This window comes from Anopheles coluzzii, chromosome 3, assembly GCF_943734685.1.
Source record: "Anopheles coluzzii chromosome 3, AcolN3, whole genome shotgun sequence".
Lineage (NCBI taxonomy): Eukaryota > Metazoa > Arthropoda > Insecta > Diptera > Culicidae > Anopheles > Anopheles coluzzii.
The window spans coordinates 66,547,130-66,574,621 of NC_064671.1; the positions used below are offsets into that span (position 1 = coordinate 66,547,130).

A 27,492-nucleotide genomic window follows, 5' to 3' on the forward strand; every position below is an offset into this window, starting at 1 on the left:
AGGAAACTGATATTCGATAAGTCTTTCTTCACGTGATGCAGCCATTGACCTATGCTCTCCTACGCCTTGTACTTTACTGGGGACGCTGTCGAACAGCATCTTCTTGGTGCTACCCCCCCCCCCCCCCTTTCGGACAAATGTGTGCAGTCACGAGTGACGTATGGACTGTTCAGATGAAATTCAACGCATGAGGTTTTCGTAATGTTCAAAGGTTGCATGACCAAAAGACGTGGACTTCTGTTACTGACCGTTTACATAGTAACATTTCATTACTCAAAGGCTTCAAAATTGTTTTTTTTTATATCATTATTGCGTTGAAAGGTATATTTTTTTAATTGGAAGAAGAAAGTGGCGATCTCAGTACCGAGATTGGTTTGGGAACGATGTAGGTTCAAAATATTTAGGATGTAGGATTTAGTATCATATCCAGGAGAGGTAAAGATTCAGGATCAGTTCTAGGCCCGTTATTAACTGTTCCAGGTTGATGACCAGTATCAGGACAGTTCAAAATCCCGCTTTCGGTTTGGGATCGCTTTCAGAAAAGGTATGGTTATGGCATCACTTCTAGGAATATGGGAAAGGGTATGGGTTCAATTTCATTTCTTAGAACGGTATAGTGTTGTATCGGAATTATAGTAAGCCGTATTTGGGTTATGAGTAATTCAATTATAGCAATTTAATTATAACTAGCCGCACCGAGCGTCCCTGCCGAGAGCTCTTGCTCGATCGGCCTTCGTGCACACTTCTCAAAAGTCCACTCACACTGCACACTTCTCAAAAGCAAAAAGATCTGCGATTGTCACAAAAAGTTCTGCGGTTGTCGCAAAAAGTTCTGCGATTGTCGCCAGTGTGGACCTAACGGTAGGTGGACTAAGCGGTCATCTGGGGCCCCGCCGATTTAGGGGCCCCGTAGATCGCAAGTCTATAGTACGCCGTATGTATTACACGTATGCCGTATGGACAGAGTACTAGCGACAAGGGCCCCCGGAAGGATGGACGTTGGAGCCCCGAGGCTGGTGAATTATTTGCATCCCCCCCCCCCTTCTCCCTTAGCAAAAAATTTGGAGCCTGTGACTGATGATCGTAGGGCCGCCCCGACGGCATATCAAGTTTACTGTTCAATCTCCCAATAGCAGGTTCAGTGACAGGGGACCTCAATTTGTTTTACCGCCCCGGGACCACGATACCCTTAATCCGCCACTGCGACAAACCTGCTGCGGCGGCGGATGCATTGTTGTATCCAGGGTGGCCTCGCCCTCGAAGGACACTGTTGCTGATGTTGTTGATACTGGGCGGCATGGACCCTCGCCCTTCCTTTACACGCTCCTGCTGCCCGCTGCTGCTGGTGCTGCTGCTGATGCTAGTGATGCAGCATCCAGAGCGGCATGACACCCTCACCCTCTTGGTCAGGATGCAGCCAGGCCTGCTGTTGTAACTGCAGGACGACATTGACCCTCGCCTGCTGAAGTTGGGGCTGCAGCCTGGCGGATGACGCTCTCGCCCGTAGCCCGGCAGCAAGGTGGAAAGCTTCCTCGCCGATGACGCTGCGATGACGCCGATGTTGCTTGGGCTGCAGCCCGGCGACCTTCACACGTCGCCGAGAGTGTGCACCGCTGCCCATACGGTCCCTTTGATGGGACGCCAGCCGAGGGCCTCGGTCTTGGCGGTGGCGGCTGCCCAATCCTTCCACGGAATTTCGAACCTTTGCCATCGCGATGGCCGCTTTGCCCGCGAAAGAGAGCCCAATCGCGATGGCGTCTGCGGGTTCGTACTGGGATCCCCCTTCACAGGAGCATCCCATCCTTGTCACCACTGTTATGAACTGATTACTTTGCACTTAATATTTTATTAACATATATTAAAACACACTTAATCAATAATGACAAAACGTACAACACTTTAAAACGTATACTGCACGGGCATTGAGCGCCCCTGCCGAGAGCTCCTGCTTGATCGGCCTTGGTGCGCATTTGACGCTTAGTGTGTGCGACAGTGTGCGTGTCGCTGGTAAGCGATCTAAAAAATCAAGCAGTGCTAATGGACCGAAATGTCGAAAACGCTCGAAATTTGGCCATATAGCGAAGGATTCCTACATCACGAGGAGAGACGATTCGTTCTGTGTAGTGCTTTCTAAATGTGAATTGAAGGAAAACGGAAAATGGTATTTCGATTCCGGAGCGAATGTCCACATGACAAAAAATAGCAAATTTTTGGTGCATGCGAAACCATCCACTGGTACTGTGGTAGGAGCCAACGGGGAGAATAAACAAACACCGCGGACAAATTGGTTAATGGCTGGTATCATTGAATAGTGAATAGTTATTTACTGCAGCGTTGTAGGACCAGGCACAAGAAATGTTTTGCCATCCTTAGAATTTTAATCGCTTCTCGGCCTAAAGACTAAGGTCAAAGTTTAGTATCCCTAGAATTTCTTGTGAGTACCGTACTTTCCCGCTATGAACGGATTCAATGATACCAGCCAATCAAATTGTGAAAAGGGGTACTCCATTACGTTCAACAATGCCGGAGTCAGAGTCGTCCAGAGTCGTTCGGAGTCATTCAGAGTCGTCGAAGTCGTCCGGAGTCGATCGGGGTCGGAGTCATTCGTAGTGGTCTAGAGTCGATCGGAGTCGACCGGAATCGGAATCGGTTGGAGTCAACAGGAGCCTTGGTTGACTCTGCTTGTAATTAGGAATTTCATTTCGTTGTGTTTTTGTCTTTCACTTTGCGCGTGTAGTTCGTATACAGGGTTTTGTTTCGAAGGCTGACACCGGTCGACTCCGATCGACTTCGACTCCGGACGACTCCGGACGACTTCGACTCCCAATAACTCCGGACGACTCCGAACGACTCCGGATAACTCCGGCTCCCAATAACTCCGAACGACTCCGGACAACTCCGGACGACTTCAAACGACTCCAGAAGACTTTAGACGACTCCAGACGACTTCAGACGACTTCAGACGACTCCAAATGACTTCGGACGACTCCGGGCAATTCCAGACGACTCCGGACGACTCCGGATAATGCAGGGCGGACCTACCTTCCAGAGTCGATTCCGAATTTATCGTAGTCAGATGGGAATCGACTCCGGATTTTTACCTACTTTATCCATCACTACACCGTGCTACAATCTGGTTGCCTGCACTTCTCCCATCAGAATTAAAACATGTTAAGTTCCTATACCACTATGGGTCGAGAATTAGCTCCAGAACCGGTCAGCCTATTTTCGACCTTAAACGACTGGAAAATCAAATATCTATAGGAAAAAAACGAAAGCTGCACAGGTTCACTGGTTTGCTCGATATATGACATTTTACAACTCATCATTATATTTTTTATGTTCTTTAACTCATACATAAATAAGTCCGAACACCAGGATAAAATACTTAAAACAGTATATTACAATAACGGTTTAACAACGCATTAAAACTTTACACATAAACACCGATACGCCCGCTAGTCCCTAACGCTCGCGCTCGCACCTGTTAACGCTGATGGCCTGCAGTGAAGTGTGTGTGAACTAGTTGGCAAAAATCCGGAGTCGACTCCGATCCGACTCCGATAAATTCGGAATCGACTCCGGAAGGTAGGTCCGCGCTGCAATATCCGGAGTCGTTCGGAATCGTCCGGAGTCGTACGGAGTCGCCCGGAGTCGCCCGGAGTCGCCCGGAGTCATCCGGAGTCATCCGGAGTCGTTCGGAGTCGTTCGGAGTCGTCCGGAGTCGTTCGGAGTCGTCTGGAATTGCCCGGAGTCGTCCGGAGTCATTTGGAGTCGTCTGAAGCCGTCTGAAGTCGTCTGGAGTCGTCTAAAGTCGTCTGGAGTCGTTTGAAGTCGTCCGGAGTTGTCCGGAGTCGTCCGGAGTCGCCTGGAGTCGGAGTCGTTCGGAGTCGTTCGGAGTCGTTCGGAGTCGTTCGGAGTCGTCGGAGTCGTCGGAGTCGTTCGGAGTCGTCCGGAGTCGTCCGGAGTCGCCTGGAGTCGGAGTCGTCTGGAGTCGTTCGGAGTCGTTCGGAGTCGTTCGGAGTCGTCCGGAGTCGTCCGGAGTCCCCGGAGTCGCCCGGAGTCGGAGTCGTTCGGAGTCGGAGTCGTTCGGAGTCGTTCGGAGTCGCCTGGAGTCGGAGTCGTTCGGAGTCGTTCGGAGTCGTTCGGAGTCGTTCGGAGTCGTCGGAGTCGTCGGAGTCGTTCGGAGTCGTCTGGAATTGCCCGGAGTCGTCCGGAGTCATTTGGAGTCGTCTGAAGCCGTCTGAAGTCGTCTGGAGTCGTCTAAAGTCGTCTGGAGTCGTTTGAAGTCGTCCGGAGTTGTCCGGAGTCGTCCGGAGTCGCCTGGAGTCGGAGTCGTTCGGAGTCGTTCGGAGTCGTTCGGAGTCGTTCGGAGTCGTCGGAGTCGTCGGAGTCGTTCGGAGTCGTCCGGAGTCGTCCGGAGTCGCCTGGAGTCGGAGTCGTCTGGAGTCGTTCGGAGTCGTTCGGAGTCGTTCGGAGTCGTCCGGAGTCGTCCGGAGTCCCCGGAGTCGCCCGGAGTCGGAGTCGTTCGGAGTCATTCGGAGTCGTTCGGAGTCGTTCGGAGTCGGAGTCGTTCGGAGTCGGAGTCGTTCGGAGTCGTTCGGAGTCGTTCGGAGTCGTCGACTCCGGACGACTCCGGTCGACTCCGACTCCGGGCGGATCTAGTGGTTCCATTTTGCCGGAGTCGTAATCGAACTAACAATAGTCGAAGTCGGATCGGAGCCGTGGGTGCGCTCCATACAGCACATCACTAGTGTGAACGGTCACCCCGAGGTCGTCGTCCCGACCTCGGTCCTCGGAAGGATCGCGATGGCTGCACCCTTTAGCTGCACATGGATGTTGACAGCTCTAGTGTCTGAAAGCCGTCGCTTGTAGCGAGCGGCCCAGAGCACAATGTTGCGCAACGTTGATTCCGTCCACAACAATATTGCTGTCCTTTTCTTGCAATGTGTTTCGCTTAGCTTCATATAATCATGGCCCTTCTAACTTTCCGAGTAAAAATCTAATGATCGTGTGGTCAGATACACGGGTATCAACACTATGGACCATTATTCAAATCTCACTTGCTTCTGTACAAATGGTGCACATTGGAGTTTAGTATTTAAACAATCGTAGCCGGTCTCGTAGTACAGTCGTCAACTCGTACGACTTAACAACATGCCCGTCATGGGTTCAATCCCCAAATAGACCGTGCCGCCATACGTAGGATTGACTATCCTGCTATGGGGGGAAATCAATTAGTCACTGAAAGCCAAGCTCACTTCACTAGTGGGTACAGGCAGGCCTTGACCGACAACGGTTGTTGTGCCAATGAAGAAGAAGAAGAAGATTTAAACAATCGTATCGCCGTTCTAGTTCTGGCGATTCATAACTTCAATGCGATAACAGTACAGAGCGAAGGAGAAAGGTCACAAAACGAAAAAAGATTCACTGGTTGGGTATCCCACCAACAGATAGCACAACCAACTTGTTTTGTATTTTTAGAATGCATCAGTCGTTCACCGTATATTAAACGAAGTCTTTCTATATTCCGTTTAGGTAGAGGGCTTCAGTCGTTTAGAACCCGTTTAGTGGTCGTTTAGTGGATTTGTGGTACTTGGGATATCGTGTAAAATTGTGAAATTTTTTGGATAGATTAAGGAGTGAGTATATAGAAAAATCATCAAAGCATACAGTTTGGTATGGATCTCACTGTCAAATCAGGGTTTCATCCTCTTTTTTATTTTAAGAAGTCAAAGGTTGAATTGTAATGAATAGAGAATAATCCAGGGTTTTAATGCCTTTTCTCATATTCTAGATTTATTTAATACCCCCTCCATTATTTAGATGTTGCTATGTAACCGGGAAAAATTAACTAGCAATAAAAATGACTCATACAAAAAGTTATTTGTAATAACGGCCAAAACAGTCAAATCTTTATACCAGTTTTAAATCTTTGACAGCTGCACTTAATTATACGCCGCACACTGTAACTACACTGTTTTCAATGCACAAACGTCAAACATGTTTTCCATTCCGCCACCAAAACAGTAAACAACTCAGGTGCAGTTGGAAAATTTTGGTTTTACCACCGTAAAAATGAAATTTTCATGTGCAATTTGTGCGGAAGTGCACAATTTAGCGCAGTTTAAGAAGCTGCTCGATGTGGCGGAAATATTTTCCCAGCTCACATCGCTGGAGGTATGTGTGGAAGGCAGCGCCAGGGCATGCACCAAAGCCGTGTGTGCATTCTTCCGTCGCTTCATGTCTCATACACACTCTTCTGTTTCCTTCTCCGCAGGTGTCCTCGTTGAACGAGGTAGAGCAGTTGAGAGTTTGTGAAATTTGTCACCAGAAATTGATCGATTTCCATAGCTTCCGTTCGCTGTGCGTTGCTGCCCACACCAAACTCTCACAGGTACGGATTGACCGGAGTGTTTATGCCATTATTGTGTAAGACATTACGGTTTCACATTCATTGTCTCTTTTTACATACCCCCGCAGGACCATGAAGAGCTATCCAAACTGTGCATCGTCAAGCTCGATGAAGCGGAATTTCCAACCGACTGCCCAGGGGAAGATGGTAATGACGTATTGGCGGATAATGACGCCTCCTTCGAAGAACCATCGCTCGTAATTGAACCCATTACCAGCGTCGTCGTGAAGGAGGAACCAGATGCGCACGAATACGACGAGGAACGGCCCCAGGACACAGCGAGCGAGGAAGAATTCGTCCCACCGGAGCCGAAAAGACGGGGAAGAAAAAAGTTGGTCACCAAAGAGAAGAGTGCCCCGGTAACACGCCGGGTCGAGCTGGCGTGCCATTTGTGCGACGATAAGTTCCGCACCCAGAACCGGCTCGATGGGCATCTGCGGATGCACCAGGGGCTGAAGCCGGCACTGTGCAAAGAGTGCGGCAAAGAGTTTGCCGGCTGGCGGAGCTTGCGGCGCCACATGAAGGAGAAGCACCTGAAGCTGGACATTGGATACTTTCCGTGCGATTACGAGGGCTGCACCTACTCGTACACCACCCGGAAGGTGCTGCTGCAGCATAAGAAGAAGCACGAGCCGGGCTGGGTGAAACCGGTGCCGAAGAAGTGTGTCTGCGAAACGTGCGGCAAAACGTTTTCCTCCGCTGGTTCGCTGAAGGTAAGGACTATTTTCATATTGGTTTTAAAATTTGTCTCATATTTCATGCTCTCGTGCGTTACAGAAACATACACTCATCCACACGGGAGAGCTACAGTTCCGGTGCGAAATCTGCGACAAGCGGTACTGCACCGCGTACAAGCTGAAGGTGCACGTGATGCGCCACCAGGGCATCAAGAACTACGAGTGTACCTACTGCGGGCAGAAGAAAACCACCCCGGACGAGCTGAAGCGGCACATGAACTTCCACACCAAGGAGAAGGTGCTGAAATGTGACCTGTGCGGACAGGTGTTTCTCTCGTCTGGTAAGATATAAGAATTCAAATTAAAAAAGGCAGATTTTTCATAGTTAAAATGCAATTTTTCCTCCCTCTCCGCAGGCAATTATTCGCGACACCTGAAGATTGTGCACTGCGGAATAAAGAACTTTAAGTGCCCACACTGTGAGCGTAGCTTCGGGAAGGCGGAAACGCTCAAAAACCACATCATGACGCACACGGGCGAAAAGCCGTACGAGTGTTCGATCTGCTCGAAGCGCTTCATCCAACAGTGCGCACTGAAAACGCACCTCAAAACGCACGACAAGCGAAAGAAAGAGCCGAAGCAGAGTAGTAGTAGTAGTAGTAGTAGCGCAGCGGAGGTGCAGTAGGCCGCGAGAAGCGCGCTATCAGTTAAGTTAATTTAAATTTAGTTAAAATTTAAGGCAGGCAAAACTGGAAGTATTTCACGTAATGTTAGCACAGAACAGAAGTAGGGGGCGGTTTTACGCTTTCTCGTGTGACACTTTATTAACCACAGAAACAATTTAATACATTGATAAATGCATCTTTGTGTGAGTGTGTTTTGTCTTGTACGCATGCAGGAAGAAATCTTGGGACGGTGAAGGTTTTCCAGTAATCTAGCGTCTACTCGTAACAGTTTCGGGAGGTTTTCTTTTCTCCACCCCGATCTTACACAAACACGTACACATACGATTTACAGGATGACTACATGGACAAACGGCTCGATTCAACAAACATTTCACGCTACGAAACTAACACCGAAAACTGAGCAAACTTTTGTTGCGGTTTGATTTGCAAGAACGTTGCGTTAAACTTCTTGTACATTAATATGCAAAAAACAAACAAAAAAAACAGAGAGCTCTTGAGATTGTCGTTCTCTTACGGGGGCCCCTTCCTACTTGCTACCCCCATCGCTCTGGATGATGATTTTGTTCTTCTCGCGCGTCACCTTCGTCAGCGAGGGCCGGGAGGCGCCCTGCAGCTGCTTGAGATTCTGCTGCGGTATGTCGGACTGGAAGATTTTGCGCTTATCGCTGCCATGGTAACGCGACAGCACCTGCAGCTTCGAGAACAGCTTGCTCTTGGGCCGGTGCTCCTTTTCGCCGAGCGCTGCGAGCGGCGGTTGCTGTACCTGCTGCACGACACCACCACCCCGATGAGCGAGCGCTGCCGAGTTGGAGCTGTGTGCCGCTGCTGCTGCCAGTGCCCCCGGTTTGTAGTGTGCCAACTGTTTCGAGCTGTGGCCGGCGGCGAGCAGCGATGGCTCGGCGCTGGTCGTCGTTTCACCATCGTCCGTTTCGTACTGCACGTGATGATGGTAGCGGGCCGCCCCGGACCCCAGCACAAACTCCGCATGGTACGGTGGCGGGTGCTGCTGTAGCGCATTGTCCGGTATAGTGCTCGTGATCGAGGCGGACGTGTCGGCCGCAAAGTGGCGCAGCATAAGATTGAGCTTCGTCTCGTGCTGCTTCTGCAGCGCCACGATCGACCGCTCCTTCTCGAGCCGCGTCTGCCGGATCGTGTTGGTCAGTATCTTCTCTTGCCACTCCCACGCGTCCCGTTCGCGCTCCAGCGCAATGAACTGCAGCTCCAGCTTGCGGCTCGCCTCCTTCAGATCGACCACCTTCTGGAAGTACTTGTACAGCAGCGTGCGCATCTCGTCCAGCGACAGCTTGTTCAACCGCGCCATCAGCATCTGCTCGCCCTTCTCCCGCTGCAGGCTCTCGTCCGTATCGATGCTCTTCCGCCCGCAGATCAGCTCGTTCTTCATCTCGATCGCCGCATCGATCGCCTCGATCGCTTCGTCGCACTCGACCAGCTTGCGCTCCTCGTCGAATGACGGCATCTTGTCCTCGCGCAGCTTCCGATCGAGCTGGCACCGCTGCTCCACCAGATGGTCCCGCGTCCGGCGCAGATTGCGTATCTCGCACCGCAGCGACTCCTTCTCGGCGCTCTTCTTGTTCACGTACTTTTTCAAGCTGCTCGACTTTTCCTTCAGCACGTGCTCGATGTGCGAGATGCGCTCGTTCATGTTGCGTATCTTGCTCCTGCTCTCCGTCAGCTCCTGCAACGGTCCCCCGCTGCCGCCCTGCCGCACCGCCTTCGCTTCCCGCTGCGCCACCTCCAGCTCCTTCTCGAGCGATTCCTTCCGATCGAGCTCCTTCTTCAGCAGACGCTGCAGCACGTCCAGCTGCTTCTGCGAGTCCTTGATCGATTGCTGCAGCTTCTTCTTCTTGTGGCCCGACTCGCCCGCAATGAACCCGATCGACTCGAGGTCCTTCAGCCGCTGCTCGAGCTGTGATGTTTGGCTTTTCAGCCGATTGATGTCCTCCTTGTTCGCCCCGTGCACGACCGCCTTGCGCAGCTGCTTCTTCGCCTTCTCGTACTCCGCCTCGAGCTTGTGCTTTTTCTTGCTGAACCGCGACTTGGCGACCGAGCGCGTCTCGCTGTTCTCGATCAGATCGGCGATGTACTTCTGCTTCAGCGCGATCGTGCGCCGGATCTCCTCGATCTGCGCGTGCAGCGACTCGATCCCCGTCTGGCAGATGCGCAGATTGCTGCCGAGCGTGTCGAGTCGCTTGTCCAGGGCGGTCGGCGCAGCCGGAAGGGTGCTTTCGCCTTTTAGCGGCAACATCAGCGTCAGCTCGGTGCTGCTGTTCACCGTTTCGCTGTCAAAGATCGATTTCCTTCGCGCTGGGTTGTGGAATTTGTTCTCCTCGGTGCGAGTGGGCACCGTTTGCAGCTTCTGCTCCTGCCCATTCGCACCCTCCAGCGCACCAGCACTACCACCAACACCACCACCGCCCACCGCGGGTCCCGTGGGGTGTGTTTTGAAAAATTCCTCATACTTCTCCATGATCAGCGTGTTCGTTTTCTCCTGGAACGTTTTCATGTAGCTCTGGATGCGATCGCTCACGTCCGTCAGATGCGTGCAGATGTCGGAATCGCTCTCGTTGTCGGAAGGAAACGCTTCCTTCCCGCTTCCATGCACCGTGGTCGTGCCGTCTTCCGCCTCATCGATCTCCTCGATTGGGCCGAGACAAGCGCGCGCTGGGTGGGGCGTCCCCGTCGGGATGCTGACCTCGGTCGAGCTGAAACAATCGTCACATTCTGCCTTCAGGTACAGCCACTCCTCGATCTGGCTGCGCTCCGTTTGGTTTAGCTCGCCCGTACTGAACAGCTTGGTGAACAGACATTCGGCGTTTTTCAGCAGCTTCGCCCACTGCTGGGACGCAAAGTACAGCCCGTCGAGGTTGGTGTTCGGGCCGGCGAGCGGATCGTGCTCGGGCTGGTCCACGATCGGCACGTTGTTGTCGGAGAACGTGTTCATCACCACGTGGTTGACGATCTCTTCCGCCCGTTCACCGAACTCGAGATCGCGCGCCGTACCCTCCGTTTCGAGCGTTGTGGCAGCCACACACAGCAGCAGCAAGGTTTGTGCCCGGCCACCGAACGAATCCTTCAGGAAGGCGGTCAGTACGGACTCGTTGTACTGGTCGCTTCGCCGCACGACGATATCCTCCAGCTTGTGCAGCCCGTTGTCGAGCGGGCGGAGGTCGTGCCCTTCCCGCTCCGAGCCGCGCAAATCGCAAAAGCTTATCGTAGATTGGCGGTGCTGATTGAGCCCCCCGACCGATGTCCACTGCTGCTCCAGCACCAGACTAAGAATACTGTGATTTTCCCCATTCCGTCGGTGAAGGCCCAACCCGAGAAGGGCGTACGTGTCCTCCACCGAGAAGCACTGCACCATGGCCGCATTTTCCAGCACGTCGATCACGTCACCGCCGGCCGTAATTTCGCTCCACGCAATACTGATCGAAAACATGCGCTCCGGGTGCGCATTCAGGCGGCAGAACAGGTCCCGCACAAAGCACAGCACAATGCCACACTCTTCCTCCGGCGGTGGTGATGACGGTGAGCCGCCGGTTGTGGCACCGTACAGGGTGAAAGTTTTGCCCGTGCCCTTCGCTCCGTACGTGACGATCGAAAAGTCGTACCCCTCCAGCACGGACTCCATCAGCCCGGCGACGGACTCAAAGTACAGCTCCTGATTCCGGACGGGCGGTGTGCGTGAGACGTGCGAAAAGCGAAACGTTCGTCCGCCGGCACTGGTAAGGTGTGTTTCTGGGTCACTTTCATCTCGCTGCGGGTTGTTACCATCGTTGCTGGTGCATGGTTTGTTGCTGTCCTTCGACGGATCGGACCACAGACGCACCACAACCTTTAGCGGTATGTTCATGGTTTATTGCTAAAAGCAAAGGGGATGTTAGTGATGATGTACAGAAATAGAGAAAGTGGCACAGAATGTATGTTTCAGCTTACCTTTTTATGGCATCGAGGAACCGATTTGTGCGCGTTGCGAGAATGGCTGCAAGGAAATGTTTATTTTTCTTCGCCTTTAGTTTTCAAACGCAAAGGAGCCCGTTTGACAAGGTGCAGACAGAAAGAAAAAATCGCTCCCCAGCAAAAGGGTTTGACAGTAGAGTGACCAGAAAACCCGTGTAGGGCATGAGATTAACCCTGTCACTGGCAACCAAAAAATACCTCATATTCAAGGCATCTGGGCTACACAGGGCAGATACTTTGGAGACTTATAACTTGCGAGTGCGCAGTCCAATATCGATGCAATAATCTGATGAAAATTAAATAAATATAATGCAGTTTCAATGACTATGCATAGATTTCCTCAACTCACTACCGTTTTTATGATAGAGCTTTTCAAAGTTGATAGAATTTTTTTTTAATAGAGGCGAAAAAACATTTTTTTATTACTTTACAAAATTTTCACAGCAATAGTTGACACTAACAGTTTTGAGGACTGTATGTTACACGTCTAGTGTTTTTATGTTCTTTAACACGTAAATAAACAATCCGAACACCAGGATAAAAAGTACTTAAAACACTATATTACAATAACGATGTACAACGCAATAAAACTTTACATACAAAAAACCTATACGCCCGCTAGTCCCTAATGCTCGCGCTCGCACCTCTTATCGCGGATGGCCTGCAGTGAAGTCTATGTCAACGGTCACCCCGAGGTCGTCGTCCCGACCTCGGTCCTCGGAAGGATCGCGATGGCTGCGCCCTTTAGCTGCACGTGGTTGTTGACAGCTCTAGCGTCTGAAAACCGTCGCACGTAGCGAGCGGCCCAGAGCACAATGTTGCGCAACTTTGATTCCGTCCACAACATCTCCCCCTGTTAATATAGCTGGTACTGGTCCAACCAACGTGAGGGTCTTATATTTCTAGAAGACCTACGTGGTACTTGTACCAGCTGTTCTTCTTCCTTGTGGTCATCTAGTTCATCTGTTGGAGACTCTTCAGGTGATGTAGGTGAACAGGAAGTGTAGACTGAACCCGAATTGGACGATGACGATGGCGAGGACGCAGACGATGTGATAGCAGACTCAGGCGGTATTGTAGACGATGGTGGAGTCGACGATGACGATGGTGACAAACAACTCGGTGATGGAAGAGACGTTGTTGGAGCCAATGATAACGATAACGGTGGCGCCTGAACAGGTGATGGAGTGCACTGATCGTCAAGCAACGGTGGTGGCTCGTGCATTACATTCCATGAATCCAGAAATACATCCAGAGCTAAGGGTTTCGAAGAGCGGCTCTGCTGATGACGATTTCCGTTACGCCTACGCATTTGATTTACATGCCTTCGAAGTGTACGTTGATCACCGGTTACAACTTCATACATAACGTTGCCACATCTTCCGGTTATGACTGCTGGCTCCCATTTCCAAATGTTTCTGCTGTATGTCTTGACGTACACTAAATCTCCGCAGGACAACTCTCTCACCTTCTCAGGTACACTGTGTTTAAATGGATTTAAGGTAGGACGAAGCAGATCCAAAGTTGTTCGCATTTTACGACCTAACATGAGCTCAGCTGGTGATTTCTTTTCTTCTGTGGACGGATTTGGAGTCGATCGATAGGTTTGTAAAAATATGTCCAATGCCTCCGGAAGTGATGTATCTTCTGCACTAATCTTTTTCATCGATCTCTTGAACGTGTCTACAAACCTCTCAGCCTGGCCATTTGACTGAGGATGAAATGGTGCTGTTCTCAGATGTTCTATGCCATTGTGAGCGCAAAAATCAGCAAAAATCTCGCTAGTAAACTGCGTGCCATTGTCACTTACAAGCGTGACTGGATTTCCAAAACGTGAAAATATTCCTCGTAGAATTGCTATAGTCGCCGATGCCGTAATGCTTGATGTTTTTACAATCTCTGGCCATTTTGAGTATGCATCCACGACAATTAAAAAATAGTCCCCTTCCAGAGGGCCAGCGTAATCGATATGCACACGCTGCCATGGTGATGAAGGTTTAGGCCAAGGAACAGGAGCTGAATGAGCAGGTGACTTTGAAACAGCTTGACACCTCTCACAAGAGGCTACGCATTCGCTTATGTCTTTATCGATGGATGGCCAATATACGTAGCTACGAGCTAACGATTTCATTCTTTGAATGCCAGGATGGCCACGATGGAACTGTCGGAGGCATCGTTCCTGAAGGCTGTTTGGAATTATGACTCTCTCGCCAAATAATAAACACTCATCCACTGCTGATAACGCTTCCCTTCTTGCATAAAAACTTGCTAATTCTCCTGTATAAATAGTATTATGTGGCCAACCGTTTTGTGTAAAATGTAGTACCTTTGATAAAATTGAATCTTTTCCCGTTTGTTTGGCTACTTCCGTAAAATTGATTGGTAGGGATGAGATGTTGCTGATGACTACTGATTTTACATCCTTCTCTAGCTCCAAATTGGCGATTATATAGTCTTCATCTGGCTTGCTGTGCTCGCTTATCAATCTTGATAGGATGTCGGCATTTCCAAATTTCTCCGTGGTTACATATTCGATTTCAAAATCGTACATTAAAAGCGTAAGGGCAAAACGCTGTAACCTGTTTGCAGTGTAAACAGGAATACCTTTCTTGTTTCCAAATATTCTTAGCAGAGGCCTGTGATCTGTCTGAAGACGGAAATGCCGACCAAATATCATCTTATGAAATTTGGTCACTGCGAAAATGATAGCTAGCCCTTCCCGGTCGATTTGACTGTATCTTTGCTCGGCTTTTGTAAGAGATCGTGATGCATGTTGTACAACCTTCATACTGCCATCAGAAAATTTGTGACTTAGAGTTGCTCCCAGACCAACGGAAGACGCATCAGCTGATACCACTATCTCAAGTCGCGGATCATAGTGGGTTAATAATAGGTTTGAAGACAATACTGACTTGAATTTTTCAAAAACTTTCTGGCATTCTGCAGTCCACGCAAATTCTCTCCCTTCTTTTAGTAGTGCATCCAGTGGGTACCGCAAATTTCGTAGATTTGGAATAAAGCGCCCATAATAATTGATTGCTCCGAGGAATGACCTTACTTCACTGACATCTGATGGTGCTGGCAAATTGGTTATAGCTTTAACTTTTTCCGGATCTGGTCTGATGCCTTGATTATCGATTATGTGCCCTAGATACCGTATTTGCTTCTCATTAAAAAAACATTTTTCTACGCGAATTGTGAAACCATAATCTTGAATTCTAGCGAGCGTTTCATTTAAAATATCATCATGTTCTTTCTGATTCCTACCTCCGATAATGATATCATCCATGTAACTGGAAACTCCCCGCAATCCAATGAGCATTTTGTCCATCAACTGTTGAAAAGCCGCAGGAGCTACCTTGATGCCCGGTGGTAGTCGGTTGTAGGAGTAAAGCCCTTTATGCGTGTTGATGGTTAGAAACTTCCGACTCTGCTCAGCAATTTCGACCTGAAGGAAAGCATCCGATAAATCTATTTGTGTAAAATGAGTGCAATTACCTAGCCTGGCGAAAATATCTGCTGGTAGTGGAAGCGGGTACTCCTGGGGGTGCAAGGCTCCATTGAGACCGGTCGAGTAATCTCCGCAGATCCTTATCTGACCGTTTGCTTTCCGCACGACGACAATTGGTGCGGCCCAGTCAGAGAAATCGACCGGTGTGATGACTCCTAGCTTCTCCAGCCGGTCCAGTTCCTTGTCGACTGCATCCAGCATAGCGTACGCAACTGGACGTTTAGGGCAGAAAACTGGACGACACTTTTCTTTCAGCTGCAGAGTAACGTTTCCCTTTGTACATAGGCCCATTTTTTCCTGATTTTTCTATGAGTAATTATAACATGAACATACCGATTTATCTGTATTCCTACCGATTTTTTATATGACTACCGAATCACAGATGGGCACTGTAAAACTACAGATGTTTTAATTTTCTCTATTGAAAAACACAGTTTTTCGATAATACTGTTATGTAGCTATCCTACCAACAGACGGCGCCACCAGCTTTTTTTGTATTTTTAGAATGCATGAGTCAATTGCCGTCTGCTAAACGATTTTTTTTAATATTCCGTGTAGGTTCAGAACTTGAATCGTTTAGAATCTGTTTAGTAGTCGTTTAGTGGGTTTGTGGCACTTGGGTCTCCTAAAAATAGATTAAGGATGCACATGAAATCGTCATTTGAAACATTCGTTGTGCAATTCCCCCCTTTAACATTAACACCTACCAAAAACTTCAAATAAAATGTTGGTGCTCTTACCAAAATTCTTCAAACTTATCTGGTCACACTGTGTGACAGCTCAAACTTGGACCAGCTAGGACGAAGATGGTTAGACAAATTTATGCCAAAAAATGATAAAAATTACACTTAAATCATTCTGTCCCTGTTTAAATAACGTTTCTGGTTTCTCGTGTAAATTCACAACCAAAACAAACCCTCAAACACTCATCTCCAACATGGCGCCCGATACCATCAATGACGCAACCCGCCTCAGCCGACACCTGTCAAAGCGCACTTTGCGTTTGTGTTTTTTCTTCTCCCGTTCATCGGACCCCGGCTGCACAGCAGAAGAGCAGACACAAAACATAGCATTTGGTGTTTGGTGGGTGAGGAAGTCGTGCCCTGAAAGTGGTCCGCTGAAAAAGATCCGTGTGTGAAGAAAAATCGAATTTTCACTGTGAATACTCGTGCAAATCAACATCCCTGCCGTACAGCACCAGGGTAAGGAGCAGAAGTTACACAATTTAGGCCGTGCGGAAAAGCGTCCCATCGTCTCCGTCTCCCCGGACGTGTATCCTTTTTTCCAGCAGCAGCAGCAGCAGCACACACATACACACGGGTGGTGCTGCTTCCTGTTTTCCCATTGCATTGGCGTGAATGGTTGTGAAAATTCTTTGCCTTTTACCATCCCCGCTGGAGAGTGTTGTGAAATTCTTGGCCCTTACTTTGTAGGGAAAATTGCATTCGCTGTCCGCACTACTGTTCATGTCCTGCATGTCCTGGTGGGAGCGGTACCAAAAACCCCCCACCTCCCCGCCCAACCCAGCCCCGACTAATCGATTTTATTTTCCATGCGTCAACTTTCTTTCACGCTCCCTCCCGGTCGGTGTTTCTGGCGACAGGCGCGTGTATCCTTTCGTGTTCGCGGGAGGAGTGAGCGAAAGCAGCCCCGTCGTCGTTTTCCCCTCGCTCTCAAGGTGCTGGAGCTCCCGGTGGTGCTCCAGACACAGGAATCAATCCACCGCCACCACCACCGAGTGTGTGCGACGGCATATTAAAAGCGAAAAATCCTAGTGTAAGCGCGCGTGTGTGTGTGCGAGCGTAAAAAAAGGACTCTCCGTTGGGCGTAATCGCACGGCCAACTGCAGCCAGAAGCATACAAAAAAGGAGCAAAAAACAGCAAACCACCCCCAAAGATGGTGATGCTGGTTCGCGAGACATCGCGTACCGTGGCAATCGCGACCGCGTTGCTCTGCCTATTAAGTGGCTTCAATTGTCTCAATGGTGAGTAGATGTGGCCGATGGTGTTGCTTGTTACAGTGGTTACCTTTTTTGATTGGATTTGTGACCCGGTCTCGACAGACAAAAAAAGAAAAAGATTTGCCAATAGCCGCTTCTTGGCCTGCTAGATTGGGATTTCTTTATTGGCAAGAAGAGGCGTGTGTGGGAAAGTCGTTCTATTTTCTTTTAAATAGAAAATTACCCACGCTTGAGGGGAAAAAGCGGGGCCTTTTCTAATTGTTTTTCTCTCAATCAACAACAGGAGTGGCCGGCGCAGGCAAGGTGGACGACTCGAAGGGGCCGGTCTTCCTGAAGGAACCAACGAACCGTATTGATTTTTCCAACTCGACCGGTGCGGTCGTGGAGTGCAGCGCAACCGGCAACCCGCCCCCGGAAATGATCTGGATCCGCAGCGACGGTACGGCGGTCGGCGATGTGCCCGGACTGCGGCAGATCCTGCCGAACGGCAATCTGGTGTTTCCGCCGTTCCGCGCCGAGGACTACCGGCAGGAGGTGCACGCCCAGGTGTACGCCTGCATGGCTAAGAACCAGTTCGGGTCGGTGATTTCGCGCGACGTCAACGTACGGGCCGGTAAGTGTGCTGTGGCGGTGCGGTGTCTTCTCTTTCTCTTCTTTGCTTGTAGGTTGTGGAAATGTGGGCACTACTCCGTACGAAAAGAAAAAAAAAACATCTGCCCGGGGTTTGTGGTGCAGGCGAACATGGAGCTCAAAGCGCAAAGCAGGATTATGTGTGCGAGTGTGTGTGTGTTTTAGTGAGAGAAAATACGAAAAAAAAGGATAATCTAGATCCTTTTTTCGTTCTCTTTGTGTGAGGGCGCTTCGTTCAGCGTGGAAGCTGCCGAAATTGAGAATGCGTGTGAAATGAAGGAATGGTAAAAATGCCATGTGTTTCTCCAACACCAAAAAAAGTCATGCATACTTACAGTGTGAGGAAAATCATATGCTTCGAAGAGCATTTATGTGAATCGTCTCCGTATGTGTGGTGTGTGAAGCGTAACCGACCGACGAAAGGTCGAAGCAAAGAAGGCCGGTGCCATTAAGAATGGAAAAGCAAAGCCGTACAAGACGAAAAGAATTCCCTTTCGTTAGTGGTGGTGTTGGTGGTGGTGGAAAGAAATGGGCGAAACGAGCTAAAAAGAATGTAAAAGAAGTAAAAAAAAGGTGAAAAGTACCCTAATGGTGGTTGCTATGGTGAAAGAAGAGGGCCCTTGCCCAAACGTGTGATGAGAAGTGCATGGCAAGTGCGACCGATTGCCGATCGAAAAGTGTTTGTTGGTGGGTGTGTGAAGAAAAGATGAAAGGGAAAGAAAGCAATGTTAAGTGGGAGTGAGAAAAAAAAAGTTCAATTGCATCTCGGTGTGTACCATAAAGTGCATTTTTGAATCACAAAATGCAAAAAGAGAAAAGAAGTAATGCGAATATGTGTGTGTTTGTGAAGTCGGTGGAGCAAATATGATTCCCTGAAAGAGGAATACCGTGTCAAGGATGATGCGTCATGATGTCCTCGTGCGTACGTGATGATAAGGATAACAAGCGGATTAATAAGCCAGCGCATCTCTGGTCCCGGCCGGCAGTCAACGTTCCGGGCAAGCTGCTAGAAAAAACCCACCACACCACACCACCCCCCCCGGGCAGAAAGGATTACTCATCAGATGTTTTCGTACTGGAGGAGGGTGCCCCATTTTCCGATGTTTATTTCCCCCCCCATTTTTAGGCTTTTAAACTTTTGCAGCTCAAGAAGGTTTCCACCGAGAGATTGGTTGTTTGTTCAGGCGCCTTTGCTTTTCCCTTTCTCTCTACTTCACGTGATCTTAATCGTTCGGTTTGTTGTTGTTGTTTGCGGTTCGAAAAAAAAAAAAACAGTCGTTTCGCAGTACTACGAGGTGGATGTCAACAAGGAGCACGTCATACTGGGCAATTCGGCCATCTTCAAGTGTCTGATACCGTCGTTTGTGGCCGATTTTGTCGACGTCGTTTCGTGGACCAGCGGCGACGATGAGGAGGAAACGCACGTCTACTCGGCCGATGCTTACGGTTAGGATTGAGCAGGATTCTGCTGAGCTAAGGATTAGGATGAGCCCCCCGGAAACTCCTTCATCGTTTCATTTCCTTCTGTTCTTTTGGCCATTTTCGGTGAATTTTTGAATGATTGGTGTCCTGAATAGCTGCCACACTTGACATGTTGTTACAACATCCTTAAAAATTAGTTTAATTTCGTTTGGACGATGAATTTAGTCCATCAAGAACGCTAGACCGACGAGGAAACTGTGTGTAATCGTTTCGCCAATCGCTAATTCTACTGCAATGTCCATCTTTTATTGGCTGTCCTCCGCCTGTCGGGCGCTTATCAGTGATCGCACAGTACTACGATGTGGACGTCAACAAGGAGTATGCGATCCGGGGCAATGCCGTCCTGATGAAGTGCCAGATACCGTCGTATGTGGCCGATTTCGTCAAGATCGTCTCGTGGCACACGGACACCAACGATAGCTTCTATGCCAACTCCACCGACGAGGGTTTGTTGTGCTCCAGCCGGAACCTCCAATTCTGAGACGACCTCCTTTTCCCGTTTTTCCCATTGAACACGTGCGATCCTAAAATTATCGAATAATTCATTTTTTACTTTAGAGCCTTTATGAGTTTGGTATGATGATTTGAGGAGTGCCTAGGGGCTTTGGTAAATGTTTTTGCTCCTTCCCATCGTTCTCCAGTGGTCCAGCAGTACTACGACTCGGAGGTGAACAATGCGTACGTGATTCGCGGCAACTCGGCCATACTGAAATGCTCGATACCGTCGTTTGTGGCGGACTTTGTTGCGGTCGTGTCGTGGAACGATGATGCCGGCAATGTCTATCAACAGCTCGACAACCGCACCGTCCAGTCAGCCGAGCTGGAAGTTGGTTCGTGTCTGCGTTTGAGAGCATTCCTTGCGGGGAAATTTCGTCCAAAATTCCCTTCGTCCCTTGTCAAAGCATTCCCAGTGGCCTTCCTTTGCTGGTTGTTATTAATTTTGAGGCTCTTCTAGCATTGATGTATTAGTTTACTCCAATTTCCATTTTGGCCATATGTTTCTTTATGTTTCATTATCATGGAATCATTTCTGTTCTACTACCAAAAACACACAGTCGTTAATCAGTACTACGAGGCGGAGGTGGTGTCTGAGTACGTCATCAAAGGTAACACGGCGGTGCTCAAGTGCAACATTCCCAGTTTCGTGACCGATTTCGTGAAGGTAGAATCGTGGATCGGCAGCGACGGTAGTCTTTACAACGCATCGAGCTTCGATACTGGTACATCCCAAGGGTCTTCCTCTTAGGGCTAGTTCTACAGAGGTCGTCTGCTGTTCCCATTGGTCCCAAAATCCCATCCCCCAATCAAAATAGTTTCGTTACAACTTATTGTTTCAATGTAGCAATCTCTTTAAACACGGAAGAGCTTCCTTTTGCGTTACGTTTAACATGACACACGCCACGCGCTACTGGTTCGCGTGCACCTCTATCGTCTTCACCTTTCACAGTCATTAATCAACACTACGGCGCGGACATACTGATGGAGTACGTGATTCGGGGCAACAGTGCAATCCTGAAGTGTTCCATCCCGTCGTTCGTGTCCGATTTCGTGCGCGTTGAGGCGTGGATAGACGAGGAGAATAATGAGCTTGTTCACTCGGAAAACTATGGTTAGCAGCGTTTGCAGCGTCTTGGGGCAAAACGAAACAATCTCCCGCAAAATCATCCTCCCATCCCGCAATTCCTTCCTTCACCACATGTCGATTAAATTTCAACATTTCAATCTCAGTTACAAGAGTTGCTTATTTTATCATTTTGTTTTAATTTCTAAACGTCTTAATTCTCCATTTTTCGGTTATAATTTCCCCCGTTTCGTTGCGTATGTCAGTCATCAATCAGCACTACCAGCCCGAAATACTGACCGAGTACGTCATCCGGGGCAACTCGGCCATTCTCAAATGTTCCATACCGTCGTTCGTGTCCGACTTTGTGCGCGTCGAGTCGTGGATCGACGAGGAAGGCAACGAGCTTGTCCAGTCGGAAAGCTACGGTACCTACTGCTAGGATCTGACGTTGTCATTCGCTGCAAATTCCCAACACTTCCCAGTCCTCCCCATAACCTCCCAGAATCAATTCCCGCAGATGCATCAATCCTTATCGTTTGTCTCTTTATGAAGGTCAGCAACCTTTGGTGGAAGTGTGTGTGTGTGTGCGCACTTTTTTTTTTAGAATTATGGTTTGCCATTTTGTTGTCGTTTTTGCTCATAATTATGTTGTCATCTTCATCCTCCAGTCGTTAATCAGTACTATCAAACCGGCTCGGAAGACGAGTACATCATCCGGGGCAATTCGGCCATCCTGAAGTGTAAAATTCCGTCCTTCATTGCGGACTTTGTGTTCGTCGAGACGTGGCTCGATAGTGACGGGAACGAGTACCACTATCAGGGTACCGACGATAGCAATGGTGATTGCCGGGGGAGAGGGATAGGATTAGCAAGTGTTTCGAGATTCCTTACTTCCCATTCACATCTTCCCAATTCTCTGTACTTCTCACACGTTCGTTGGCATTTCTTTTGGTTTAAAATTTACATTTGTTTCACTTAATTAGATGCAATTTTGAGCTAACAATTTGGTTCCTTACTTTGTCCTCTCCGGTCCTCCGTTGCAGTTGTGAATCAGTTCTATCAGACGGACGGTGAAACCGACTATGCCATCCGGGGCAATTCCGCCATCCTGAAGTGCAAAGTGCCATCGTTCATTGCCGATTTCGTGCACGTTGAGGCTTGGATCGATAACGATGGCATCGAGTATCATAGCGGAGAGCAGGATTACGGTTGTTTGTTTACGCTTGTTAGCTTTTAAGAAGCGAGGGAGAGGTTTGATCTTTGGAAGGAGTCCCTGTTCCCTGTATCCTTTAAGTCTTTCCTTTTGTTTTCTGTCCTTTCTTCGATTATTTTGAGATAAAGTAGTCAATTTGGCACAAATTAGTTTCTATTATTGCGTGATTTCATTGCTTAAGAAATTCAAATTAATAAATAAAACCCATACTCTATCAGTTTAAAATGGTTCCAAGTTGTCGCGTAGATTTCAAGGTCCTCTCACTGTTGCCCTTCGCATCTTTCACATCTCATCTCCAGTTGTCAATCAGTATTACGTGACTGAGGCTGAAAACGAGTACATCATCCGGGGCAATTCGGCAATTCTGAAGTGTAAAATCCCTTCCTTCATTGCGGACTTTGTGTCGATCGATGCCTGGATCGACGATTCGGGCGAGGAGTACAACCAAGCGACCAATAGCGAACAATTGGGTTAGCTAAAATTAACAAGGGGCCAATTCTTCAAAGTTACTTTCACGCCTGAAATTCCTGAATATCCCAAAGTTCCTCTTCTTCCCGTGCTATGAATTTTCATGATACAAATGTCTTTTTTTGTTACAGAAAATCGCATTTTCTTTTTCCTTGATTTTGAAAATATGTTGTCCAATGCAAGGTTTTTCACTTGTTTTTGGTTGCTTCTCTTCTCCTATTTGGGCCCTTAATTCCTCCACACTGTAGTGGTAATTCAAAGCTACGAAGCGGAAGCGGATAACGAGTACGTCATTCGGGGCAACTCGGCCATTATGAAGTGCGAGATACCGTCGTTCGTGTCCGACTTTGTCGCCGTCGATCTCTGGTCCGATTCCGATGGGAACGAATACTATCCGGGCGCAGAGCCAAGTGGAAATGGTAGGCGTGGAAATAGTACACCCCGTGGTCATGTTCGCTTGCGTCTTCGTCCCAGCTCCGGCTCCTGATTGTCTGATTTTCCCTGAATATCCTCGTTAGCTTTAAACCTCTTAAGATACGTTTGGTTTCAATTTTTGTTGGATTTCTTTATGAATATGTTTGTCAATAATAGTTCATCTCATACCCTCCTCCCATACGTTCGTTTGTTCAGTTGTACATCAGCACTATCAGATCCGGGTGAACGATGAGTTCGTGCTGAACGGCAATGCGGCCATCCTGAAGTGTCTGGTACCGTCCTTTCTGCAGGATTTCATTACCATCGAGTCCTGGGACATTGACGATCAGACCGTAATGATCGATGCGGATGAATCGACGAACGGTTGGTCTTGCTTTGGCACCGTGGTTCATAGAGCGTTCGACTGATAATTCCTCTCCATCCTATCCCCTCACATTCTCGACAAAGTCCCCCAGTGTTAGCAACATTTTTATGAAACCGTTTGCTATAATTGCAAATTACAATCTGTTCCTTCGATTTAACCAACGTTCAGTTAATGTAGGTTTGGCAAAATAAGATTATCATTGATTTCGTTAGCTTCAATGTTGCGTTACGTGCCTATGACGGGGTTTAAATGTATGTTCTTGATCCTGCAGTGGTCCACCAGTACTACCAGACGCGACTGACGGATGAGTTTGTGCTGAACGGCAACGCTGCCATCCTGAAGTGTTTGATCCCGTCCTACATTTCCGACTTTGTGTTCGTGGATGCCTGGTTGACGGATGAGGGTGAAGAGTATCTTCCCGTCACGGATGGTGGTTTTGGTAATTTCGAGCTCCAGGATCGTTGATATCTTCCTCCAGTGATTCCTTTTTATATGTCCCTGATGCTTTCCCTACATCGTCTTTAGTATTTGCGTTTGGAGGACTTTGAACATTGTTGTGAGGTCATGAAAATTTGGATTTTTGGTTTTGCTTTCAATTTAGGAAAAGGTTAGAAGAAGTGTCTTTATTTATCTCAAATTGCTTGTTTTTGTATTTCTGGTATTTTGTTTCTTTTGTTCAGTGATCCATCAGTTCTACAATACTCGCGTGATCGATGAGTACGTGCTGAATGGTAATGCAGGCATCCTGAAGTGTCTGATACCGTCGTTCGTGTCGGACTTTATTAGCGTTACCGGCTGGTTGGCCGACGATGGCACGGAGATTGAAATGGATGATTCCACCGGTACGAGGGGATAGGAAAAGGAATATTTTTACAATATTTTAAGAATAGAGTAACTTGCTTGTGATACAAAATCCTTCCTCTCAAAATGTCCCCCTATTTTCTCGATTTTGCATTGGTTTACATTTGTACTGGTATTAGATAATTGTCTCAAATATTCTATTGTTTTTGTCTTCTTCTTTGTGCTTTAGATTAATGATCTTAGGAAGTTTTCTAGATGCGCGCGTGCGTGATATGATGATGATATTTTTCATCCGATTATAAGCTTTTTTGGATTAAATTACACCTGTTTCCATCTACGTTCGAATCTCGTGCCGTTTGCATCGAATCGCAAACCGCCTGCTTCGAATCGCATGCCACTACGATCGAATGCGTGCACCCATGGTTGAATCGCGTGCCAGTACGGTTGAATCGCGTTCCACTATGGTCGAATCATATGCCACTACGATCGAATCGTGTGCCGCTACCATTGAATTTCTGAAAGCAAGAGCATAGTAAACTGTTTGTTTACGTTTGAAAGCTGTTTCCTTCGTCGCCGACGGCATTTCATTTGTAAAATACTAATAAAAGGGAATTATTCAATGATTATAGATAAACCCGACGAATATTGGTTGAAACCATGGATTTTACCATCAACAACGAACACCGAATATTAGTTGAACACAAGGATTTTACCATCAACAAGGGACCACGATATTCGTCGATAACAAGGATTTTACGTGTAATCAGTGAATAACTGCCTTTTATTAGTACAATTTTACAAATGAAATGCCGTCGGCGACGAAGGAAACAGCTTTCAAACGTAAACTAACAGTTTACTATGCTCTTGCTTTCAGAAATTCAATGGTAGCGGCACACGATTCGATCGTAGTGGCATATGATTCGACCATAGTGGAACGCGATTCAACCGTACTGGCACGCGATTCAACCATGGGTGCACGCATTCGATCGTAGTGGCATGCGATTCGAAGCAGGCGGTTTGCGATTCGATGCAAACGGCACGAGATTCGAACGTAGATGGAAACAGGTGTATTTCACACTACTACTAGTACAAGTTAGTTGTTGATGGTGTGTTGTCAAGATTAGATTTGAACTCGTGATCTTTGGTGTGTCATGCCGACGACATTGCAACGACACCATAAGAGCGTTGCTACAGATCAGCGCTTGGTGTGATATAGATTCTGTTCAACATCATAATTCATTGTTGATTGATTTCATCTAAATATGCCTATGACTCTTGTTTGTTCATGATTCATGACTATTATTCTTCGATTTCATTCGCCTTTTCCCTGCTCTACAGTTGTGAATCAATACTATGAGGCCCAGGTGTACGATGTGTTTGTAATCCGCGGCAATACGGCCCTGTTCAAGTGCCAAATACCGTCGTTTGTGGCCGATCATGTCGAGATCATTGAGTGGACCGCAACCGATGGCACTAGTTTCAAGAAAGATGAAACGTTTGGTAATTTTTATACATGAATAATTACTCTTAGTTGCTGTTGCGTATTTTCCCTCCATCCAGTTCGCGTTTGTCTGGCGTTTTTGATGTTCTGTTTTCATTTTTGTTCGGTTTAATAATGGTGTCAAGATTATCTTACGAGTAAAGTCAATTTGTTGTCATGTTGTTGTTGAGATGTTGTTCATCACACTTTCTTAAAATGGCGTGTTCAGGATGCTTTCAATTTAGTTTTTCATTTATTATTTTATTTGTTGATTTACTTTTGCATTGTTTGAATTATTTTGATGATTGGCACGGTTTTTGTTTTATTTTCATCCCAGTTCCACTTCCTTTTCCAACACTCCATGGGTCTCACGGCCTACCTTTTCCTTGCGATCCTCCTTCCTGGTAGTTTGTAAGATAGTTCGTAAGCGTTGTCGATCGATTTGAAATTCATTAAATTTAGAAACTCGTTCTCCGCGTTCCTAGCAAACACTTGCGAATGAGAAGAAAAAGAAAATAACGTAAACAAACCTAAAGCGCTTCCACAAAAAAGAAAAACAACGAACAGATGGTTTTGATCTTTTAATTTTTTTTATTTACTTTTTAGCTTCCATCGTTGATTGCGGTTACGGCAGGTGTTTGTAATGAAAATTAAAACTCCAAAAAAGCTTCATACATACACACCCGTATGTTTTTGTGTGTCTTAATTCGTAATGCTACAGTTTTGCTTCCCCCTTTACCACCATAATCGTCATAGTCGTCGTCGTTGTCGTGCGGCAGCATAATATCGCGAAGAAAGCTTCGTGTCTGCTTTGCAGCTCGTAAGATCGAAGGTGATCTTGAATGCGTATGGGGTCTGTCCGTTCGAGCTGGGTGATCAACGAGAGAGAGAGAGAAAAAAGCGCAATCTTCCCACTGCCGGCCTCGTTTATTCAATCTATCCAATCGTGGCAGCTGTGGTGGCGATGGTTGATGTAAACATATATCCTCTACCCACCAACGGCACCAAACAACGGCTCAAGAAAGCGGTCCAGTTGATGGAGTTGCAGTGAGACAATTTGAAAAGGGGAAGAAGAAGACAGCACGACTATTTTCTTCAAACCATTTGGGTGTTTGGTGTGCATGGTGCATGGAGCGGCAGAACTACTTTGCCAAAATGCCGTCCAACTTCGCGAAACAACTTGATTTTCAGTCCCGCTCGAAATGCTCTCGTTAGAAAGCATCGGTTGAATAAACATTTGGTCCACACATGTGTGTGTGGGTCGTGGTGTTTTTTTGTGAATTGAAGCTGACTCACTGTATGTCACCGCGTTTAGCATGCGTGCACGAGGGAAACAGGAGGGTGCAGCGAAAGATGAGAATGAAATGATAATTTTGTGTTGTTTTGAGTTCGTCTTTTTTTTGCTGCCAATCATCACGACGCCAAGCGAGCGTGTACGTTTGTAGCAAAAATGCGCGTACGGTTGCGTTTATAATTTATGGACATTTTTGTGTGTGTGTGTGTGTAGTAGCCCGGCGCTAGGGTGTTCGTTTGCTGTGTGTCGTAGCCGAAGCGTAGTTTAATTTTTTTACGACCCTTGCTTTTGCAAATGACCGTTAGAGTCGGTTGCAATTTGTAACTGTCGTGCGATTTGAATATTCGTGTTTGTTCATGTGGCGGTTGGATTTGATTTTGTTTCCTTTTTTTCGTCATTTTGAATTATTTGTTTGAAGGATTCAAATGAGAAGAATAATGCCTTACGTTTGATTTTTTTAAAGACTTTTTAATTTAAAAATTAAAATTAAATTTAAATTAAATTTAAAATTTTTAAAAAATAAAAAGTAAACT

General features: G+C 47.6%; 5 protein-coding genes across 54 annotated transcripts in view; 2 read left to right on the plus strand and 3 right to left on the minus strand.

Annotated features, from left to right (window-relative positions):
• The window catches only part of LOC120955601 (ras-related protein Rab-18-B), a 69,489-nt gene that overhangs the window by 35,983 nt on the left and 6,014 nt on the right, over positions 1–27,492 (minus strand). The window lies entirely within an intron of this gene.
• Positions 5,986–7,953, plus strand: LOC120957192 (zinc finger protein 501-like). Its single transcript, XM_040379256.2, has 5 exons — positions 5,986–6,180; positions 6,281–6,397; positions 6,484–7,128; positions 7,193–7,433; positions 7,509–7,953. Exons 1-5 carry the CDS (start codon positions 6,079–6,081, stop codon positions 7,775–7,777), a joined length of 1,374 nt encoding a protein of 457 aa, XP_040235190.2. The 5' UTR covers positions 5,986–6,078; the 3' UTR covers positions 7,778–7,953.
• On the minus strand, positions 7,890–11,902 carry LOC120957191 (kinesin-like protein costa). Its single transcript, XM_040379255.2, has 2 exons — positions 11,733–11,902; positions 7,890–11,658 (listed from the first exon to the last, which is right to left on the minus strand). Exon 2 carries the CDS (start codon positions 11,647–11,649, stop codon positions 8,305–8,307), a length of 3,345 nt encoding a protein of 1,114 aa, XP_040235189.2. The 5' UTR covers positions 11,650–11,658; positions 11,733–11,902; the 3' UTR covers positions 7,890–8,304.
• LOC120961308 (uncharacterized protein K02A2.6-like) lies at positions 12,295–15,552 on the minus strand. The gene has a single exon (XM_049609947.1). It carries the CDS (start codon positions 15,466–15,468, stop codon positions 12,613–12,615), a length of 2,856 nt encoding a protein of 951 aa, XP_049465904.1. The 5' UTR covers positions 15,469–15,552; the 3' UTR covers positions 12,295–12,612.
• The window catches only part of LOC120959410 (Down syndrome cell adhesion molecule-like protein Dscam2), a 59,932-nt gene continuing 48,741 nt past the window's right edge, over positions 16,302–27,492 (plus strand). For 28 of the 50 annotated variants that reach the window (XM_040382757.2, XM_049609924.1, XM_049609923.1 and 25 more), the window contains exons 1-4: positions 16,302–16,469; positions 16,871–17,252; positions 17,512–17,841; positions 19,982–20,170. In XM_040382757.2, the coding sequence (XP_040238691.1) occupies positions 17,165–17,252; positions 17,512–17,841; positions 19,982–20,170 (607 nt within the window). In that variant the 5' untranslated portion in view covers positions 16,302–16,469; positions 16,871–17,164. Of the gene's footprint in view, positions 16,470–16,870; positions 17,253–17,511; positions 17,842–19,133; positions 19,305–19,621; positions 19,787–19,981; positions 20,171–20,787; positions 20,950–21,167; positions 21,330–22,416; positions 22,588–22,833; positions 23,005–25,523; positions 25,686–27,492 lie in introns of all 50 variants that reach the window. The other 22 variants (XM_049609933.1, XM_049609944.1, XM_040382767.2 and 19 more) reach the window with 7 other exon arrangements.